Below are 8,048 nucleotides of genomic sequence, written 5' to 3'. Positions count from 1 at the left end.
CCATCGTCCCTTTGATACGGTGAAGTTGTCCTGTCCCCTTAGCAGAAAAACACTCCCAAAGCATAATGTTTCCACCTCCATGTTTGACGGTGGGGATGGTGTTCTTGGGGTCATAGGCAGCATTCCTCCTCCTCCAAACACGGTGAGTTGAATTGATGCCAAAGAGCTCCATTTTGGTCTGATCTGACCACAACACTTTCACCCAGTTCTCCTCTTAATCATTCAGATGTTCATTGGCAAACTTCAGACAGGCATGTATATGTGCTTTCTTGAGCAGGGGGACCTTGCGTGCGCTGCAGGATTTCAGTCCTTCACAGCGTAGTGTGTTACCAATTGTTTTCTTGGTGACTATGGTCCCAGCTGCCTTGAGATCATTGACAAGATCCTCCCGTGTAGTTCTGGGCTGATTCCTCACCGTTCTCATGATCATTGCAACTCCACGAGGTGAGATCTTGCATGGAGCCCCAGGCCGAGGGAGATTGACAGTTATTTTGTGTTTCTTCCATTTGCGAATAATCGCACCAACTGTTGTCACCTTCTCACCAAGCTGCTTGGCGATGGTCTTGTAGCACATTCCAGCCTTGTGTAGGTCTACAATCTTGTCCCTGACATCCTTGGAGAGCTCTTTGGTCTTGGCCATGGTGGAGAGTTTGGAATCTGATTGATTGATTTCTTCTGTGGACAGGTGTCTGTTATATAGGTAACAAACTGAGATTAGGAGCACTCCATTTAAGAGTGTGCTCCTAATCTCAGCTCATTACCTGTATAAAAGACACCTGGGAGCCAGAAATCTTTCTGATTGAGAGGGGGCCAAATACTTATTTCCCTCATTAAAATGCAAATAAATGTATAACATTTTTGACATGCGTTTTTCTGGATTTTGTTGTTGTTATTCTGTCTTTCACTGTTCAAATAAACCTACCATTAAAATTATAGACTGATCATTTATTTGTCAGTGGACAAACGTACAAAATCAGCAGGGGATCAAATACAGATTGTACAAGTTATATTTAAGCAATAAGGCCTGAGGGGGTGTGGTATATGGCTAAGGGCTGTTCTTAGGGACAATGCAACAAGCAGTGCCAGGACACAGCCCTTCGCAGTGGTATATTGGCCAATAATCACAAACCCCCGAGGTGCCTTACTGCTATTATAAACTGGTTACAAACATAATTAGAGCAGTAAAAAATAAATAGTTTGTCATACCCCTGGTATACGGACTGATATACCACGGCTATCAGCCAATCAGCAGGGCTCTAACCATTATGGCTATAAGGTGAATGCACCTATTTGTAAGTCGCTCTGGATAAGAGCGTCTGCTAAATGACGTAAATGTAAATGTTATAGGCTACCTTAGACATTTAGACTCCCTGTGTGTGATTCAAGGCACAATGTCCAATTTTAAACATGTTATATAAATATTTGTTTTGTCTTACACTTTAGAAGTGTGGAGTAGGTGGTTAAGGTCAGTGTAATGTACCGTGAACTGTTCAAGGAAGTGGTACTTTCACACCATCATTAAAAAAAAGCAGTTACGGTTGGTTTTAGTCCTCCACGCTGCTGTCCTCCCCTCCTTGACCGCTAGTTCGGCTGCCTCAATAGGACGGACTTCATGGAATGGAAAATGACCGGTCCGGGAATGCGCTTTGTTTCCAAAGCTTTCAAATGAGACATGGAAAGAAACTGAGAATAATAGACGTGGAACCTCTCACGAAACACTTCAAATCTGTTTTTCTATACAAGTAAGAATAAGAAACAAAAAAAAGTGCATTCATTCAAATAAACACTGTTAGTTGGCCTAATCATAGGTTTGGACAAAGAGCAATTTTTTTATGAAGGTGTCGAAAGTTTTTGTAGGCTTGTTCAACCAAAAAAACTAACATTTATTTGCCATTTTTTGCTATACCATGTGATAGTGAGAAAGTTTGTAGAGTAAAGAAAAACAAGTATAAAGAAATACCGGCAGGCCAATATTTTCAGTCAGGCAGGGCAAAGTCAGATCGCCTGTCTACGGGTTTGCAGACTACTGTGTACTGTGTATTGCGATGCACCTGTTTTGTTGGGGTATGCTGATCGACTCAGTGGCGCCGCCCCCGTGCACTTGTCCTTTTATTCTAATTGGTCCGACACGGTGTGTATGCTAATTCGCAGTGACCACTGCACCTGACTCTCTCTACTCCACTGAAGAATGCAAGGCAACAGACAAGTAACAGCTATTTTATTCAACAGGTCATCCTAATCAACGAGCGCTCACTTGTTACATTATAACTCAGAGCTTTATGATAAAGATGCCAAGGTCCTTTCTGGTGAAGAAACATCTCACTAATAAGAAGCCAAACTATGGAATTCTGGATTCAAAAGCAGACGGTACAGTTAACTTTTAAAATCTACTTAAATTATACGTTTCTGTCGTTGTGTTGTATATTCTCATCTAGTTCTATAAAAAAATACCAATGTGATTACCTTTGCTATTTTGTCTGTTGGCTAGAACTTGCATTATTTCAGAAAAAAACTATGAACTTATCATTATATATTATATTTTATTCCATTCATAGCCCATTTTAAAAATGATTTTTATTTTTGCCTTGAGTAATTGAACACACTAGGCCTATAACTCAAACAATATGATTACAGCATAGTCTAAAATTATGTTAGTTATAGGAAAGTAAATAATGATGGATTGAACTGATGCCTTGGAATAGGATACAACAAATGCGGTTTTGTAGTTTAGCAGGTGCAAAATCTGTCACACAAAAGAAGAGCTTATTGTTAGTCCCTCCTTCTGGGATCTGAAGGGTCCTATTAAGCGCGTTCAAGAGGCTAATGTAGTGCCCTCCGAGGCTCCTTTTACCCTGAAATTTGCCTGGGTTTTGTTCCAATTCACCCTTTAAAGCAAGCTAGCCTCCCACCCTCCTCTATTTAACTGTCAAGATTACCGTTATAGAAGTGGAAAAGAAAATTAATGTGACTGAAATCAGATGAGTTTTTTTAAAAGGAAAATAGAATAGTTCCTGTTGGCTATGCTATGTGAATGCATTGGAACTTTGGAACTCTGTTACTTTGAGACTGCTCCTAATATTGTAAATTAATGTCAAATGTTTAACTATATGTTTTAACGTATTACTGAATCCTACCTAATTATTCTCATAGAGCATGATTAAAACATTTGAATGTACTTGTAAAACAGTTTTAACATAAAATGGTGTTTGTGTCATTACAGCTTTCCACACCAGCCTGGTCCAGCCTGAGGTACCAAGTTACATCCCCAGCAGTCCTCAGACCCTGGAGGGTTGGCTGCCAGGACCAAGTCTCATCCCCACACCAGCCTCCATGCACTCTCCACAGGTAGACAGGCTGCCTTTAAGGGACACAAGCTTGTCCCTGCATAGCTCAACACAACAAATCACCTACCCCCTGTCAGTGTCTCACAACAATCCACTAAGAGACTCACACTCCGGTCTTGAGCCCCTGGGAACCATGGAACCCCAGACCTTCCTGCCCTCACAGGACTTCAGACACCTGCAGGAGAGGGGCAGCATGCCTAATCCCCTCCTGGGCCTTGTCCACTCTGGTGTTAGTCAGGAGCGCTTTGAATGCTTCGACTGCCACAAAGCCTACTTCACCTTCTCTGGGCTGGCCAAGCACAGGCAGTTGCACTGTGAGTGGCAGTGTCACAAGTACTTCAGCTGCAAGTACTGTGACAAGGAGTACGTGAGCCTGGGAGCTCTGAAGATGCACATCCGAACACACACACTGCCGTGCGTCTGCAAGCTCTGTGGGAAGGCCTTCTCCAGGCCTTGGCTGCTCCAGGGACACATTCGCACACATACAGGTACGGCCGGAGTAATGTACAGCCGGCAACACTTTTTACCTTTATTCACCAGTTTCATGAATTGAGCTTGACTTCACATCGTCCCGTATTCAGTTACCCACTAGGGCTCTGAGTTGATCAATTCCTTTTTTCAGGTGAGAAGCCCTTCTCCTGCCCACACTGCAGCCGGGCGTTTGCTGACCGCTCCAACCTCCGAGCACACCTACAGACACACTCTGACATCAAGAAATACCAGTGCAAGAGCTGCTCCAAAACCTTCTCCAGGATATCTCTGCTCTCCAAGCATGAAGAGGCTGGCTGCTGCCCACTGTCCTGATGCCGTTTACTGCCTGTGCTGCCCACTCTGTGCCTGTTGTCTAGACTATGTCTGGTTCTACTAATACCCTCACAAAGCACTGGAGATAAACTACTATTCGTGACACAGAGCTCTGACTACTGAATGTTTTTGGTCTCTGACATTTCAGGCTCATGAAATAAGCTCAATGGACTGTCCAAAGACTGTATGTCATATATTTGATATATGAAGTAGTTTGACATCAAGAAAAAATGAGAAAAGTTATTGGATGCTGCCAAAAATACTTTAAAAGCCTTGAAGTTTTTGATTGTGTTATTGATGATTACCTGTGCCTTTTGTGGAAATGTATAGCTGGAGTATACAATTTTGTAGGGACTTTGTTTAAAAACAATACCTATTTTTGTACAATTGCCTTGTATTATGCCTAAATATGAAAACATGCATCATCATGGGAGACATGAACCACTGAGAGGAAAGCACAAGCCCTAGTCTAAGTCAAGAAATATTGAAGAAACCCACTTTTCTAAAATCAAAACAAAGACGGAGTGACTGCTGAAGAGTACACAAGTAGAGTATTAGAACTAAATGTTAGCGCTTTCCTATCAGTGACCCGGCCCGTTCCTACTTTACGACCATTTCTTGGCATTGTGAGATCACTGGCATACTGTAAATATCATCATGGGCGCACAGGAAACTGGAGAATAAAGCGATTAGGATAAACAGAAAACAGTGTGGGTGACATTCTGGAAGTGTTCTTGTGACACCCCTATCCCCAGGCAGGATCTCTTCGGGGTCTCTGAGACTGGAGCATTTAAATCACATCCCCCCCCCTCAGCTAATTAATGTATTTTTGGAGGGCAGCTGGTGAAGGTGGATATTTTAAGAGTGTAAATAAAACCGTGATGTTTACCATTTTTAATGGTGGATGGAAAATTCTTATTCAATATATCTGTTTATTGGCAGGTGGAGGGAGGCCAGCTGCATGCCGCTGTGGCGCCATGCCAGGCCTTGCGGGAGGGGAGACGGGGGGGCTGGGTCGACTCTTTCCAGTTGCTCAGCACAAGTGGAGCAGCTGAGTGGAGAGAGCTCCCCAAACACATTGCCAGTCACTGCCGGCAGGGAGAAACGCTGCTTTTCTCCAGCAGAATCCAAAACATGTCAGGCATGTCCCAAGGCACTCCAAACTTGCACAGGTTGGAGCAGCTTGGTATCAGGACTCAGGCTAAGACCCAGATGCAGACAAAGGAGGTGGATAGTAAGAGTCTCAGAGTTTATTACATAACAAGGAGCGGGCAAAAGGTAAGTCCAGGCAGGCAAAGAGTCGTAATCTAAATCATGATGTAATCCAAATGATGAGTTGGTTATTTGAATTTAGGTGTGTAGTGCTAGGGCAAAACCAAAAACGTGCACCCAGGGGGGGCCCCAGGACAGAGTCTGGGAAACCCTGCGCTAAATGACTAAAATGTTAATATATACAGTAGGTGACATAGTTGTGGGACTAAAGAGATACCTGGAAGTATCTTTGGCCACAAAACCCATAACGTAGCAGGAAGCCCACGCAGAGCAGAGCTCATCGAGACAGGCCAGTGTTTTCAGGAGGCCAGGTCCCGTGGGGCAGGGCTCTGGCACCACCGTCACAGCTCCCTGGGGTGTTGCTGGGAGTTTTAGTGGAGACTGACATGGCAGACACATGGCAGACGCATTCCTCAGCATATCCTGGCTGGAGCCGTCTCAGCCCATCCTTCACCTCTCTGACACACTAAATTTATACCAACAGAATTCTACAGCAGCAGGACACCATGGACCCGGTCAACCATGGACAACTTCTACTACTACTTACATTGTGGAGATCAATATGAATGTAACCGTTTCAGAGGTTTGGTAGAAACGTTGACCAGCCTTACTGGACAGACCCAGAGGATAAGGACGGTAAACAAACACAAGGCTCCGGCTCCAGACGTGATCTTGACCTCTGTCGCCGTTCTCCATGACGTGTGCGTCAGCTGACGCCGCAGCAGCTCCTAACTATAGCCACTGTGACTCCACAAAAGACCCCTCTCGCCCTATAAATACCCTGTAGCCAGGGCAAGAGAGGCATGGACCTGCTACCCATACAGCAGCAGACGGGTCAAAAATAGAGGCAGTGGGGCTATTTCTGGCCCAGTGTGAATTGGGCCTGGCCAAACGCTAGCGCCTGGGTTGGGCTGACAGGAGGCTCCAGTCCTTCTCAGGTCCCTGGCACTGATGAGTGGAACCTAGAGAGTTTCCAATGCTCTGTGCGAATGAGTTAGGTTTCTCCAATTCCACAGAGCTGTGTCTCGCTGTTTTCCTTTGGAACAATCCCTGGGCCTGATCCAGGGATTCGCCTGTCAGTAACCCTCCCTAACCCCCCCATACTGTTTCTCAGCTGCTGGGGATTTCACCCCCATCTCCACTTGTCCTGCTACTCTGCTGGATACAGCCACCGTATCAGCTCCTGGGATGATTTGATAGCATAGAGGTTGACGAGTTCCCATCCATTGAGATAGAGAAGGAGCTTTGATATATTTGTCTAGAGCATTTATGTTGATCTGTTGGGGGTAGTGATGAGAATCTAGATTAGTGATTAGATAGTATTTATGTGTGTTAGATAAAACTAGTGACAGCTATCTCACGATAAACTCATGTCACAGACCTAAAACATCACAGAAATCATGAAAAGCACATGTACTCTAGAGAAGAGAGTGAAGGAAGATAAATCAATTGTTTGTCTTTAAAATGTTTGTTGAATTTTGAAACACAACTGACTTTAAACAAAATTAAATTAGTCTGTATTTCCTTCAACAGACACAAATTAAAATGCGTCGGTGTCATATTTGAATATCAAGCGCTTGATAAAAGTAATTGCAAAAGTATTCAGGCCCCTTAGATTTCTTCACATGTTATTGTGTTACAAAGTGGGATTCAAATGCATTTAATTGTAATTTTTTGTAAACAGAAAATACTCTGTAATGTCAAAGTGGAAGAAAAATTATATATGAAAAAATATCAATAAAACATTCATAGCTCAAATATAGTCGTTGCATAAGTATTTAGCCCATTTGTTTAAGCAAGCCTAAATTAGTTCAGGAGTAAAATGTGGCTTAATAACTCACATAATAATTGACATGGACTCACTCTGTGTGAAATAATAAGGGTTGACATGATTTTTGAATGACTAACCCTTTCTCTGTCCCCCCTAAATACAACATCTGTAAGGTCCCTAAGTCAAGTATTGAATTTCAAGCACAGATTCAACTACAAAGACCAGCGAGCATTTCGAAAGCCTCATAAAGAAGGGCAGTGATTGGTAGATGGGTAACAATAACAAATCAGGCATTGAATATCTCTTTCAACATGGTCAAGTTAATAATTATGCTGTGGATTATGTAATAACCCACCCAGACACTTCAAAGATACAGTCATCCTTCTAAACTGAGCTGCAGGACAGGAATGAAACTGCTCAGGGATGTTACCATGAGGCCTTTGGTGATTTTAAAACAGCTACAGAGTTTAATGGCTGTGATGGGAAAACCGGGGATGGATCAACAACATTGTAGTGAAACAACAATAATGGCCTAAAAGACAGTGAAAAGACAAATACAAATATACGGAATACATTTATGTAAAGTAATACTGCAAAAAAAAACGGCAAAGGAATACACTTTTTGGCCTAAATGCAAAGCCTTTGGGGTAAATTCAACGCATCCCTGAATAACTGCCTCCTTATTTTCAAGCATGGTGGTGGCTGCATCATGGTATGGGTATGCTTGACATCGGCAAATACTGTGGAGTTTTTCAGGATAAAAAGAAACAGGATGAAGCGGAGCACAGGCAAGATCCTAGATGAAAACCTGCTTCAGTCTGCTTTACACTAGATACTGGAGTTGCTTACCAAGAAGA

General features: G+C 43.1%; 1 protein-coding gene across 1 annotated transcript; it reads left to right on the top strand.

Moving 5' to 3' along the window:
* Window positions 1–2,279: 2,279 nt before the first annotated feature.
* On the top strand, window positions 2,280–4,205 carry LOC311127153 (zinc finger protein SNAI2-like; the record flags this gene model as incomplete). Its single annotated transcript, XM_084158929.1, has 3 exons — window positions 2,280–2,367; window positions 3,221–3,832; window positions 3,967–4,205. The coding sequence occupies 3 exons, from the start codon at window positions 2,280–2,282 to the stop codon at window positions 4,146–4,148; spliced, it is 882 nt and encodes a 293-aa protein (XP_084015055.1). The 3' UTR covers window positions 4,149–4,205.
* Between the last annotated feature and the right edge of the window lie 3,843 nt (window positions 4,206–8,048).

This window comes from Coregonus lavaretus, assembly GCF_964263955.1.
Source record: "Coregonus lavaretus genome assembly, chromosome: 4".
In the NCBI taxonomy this organism is placed as follows: domain Eukaryota; kingdom Metazoa; phylum Chordata; class Actinopteri; order Salmoniformes; family Salmonidae; genus Coregonus; species Coregonus lavaretus.
The sequence above is the reverse complement of the archived record's forward strand: the minus strand, read 5'-3'. Positions and strand labels throughout refer to the sequence as shown.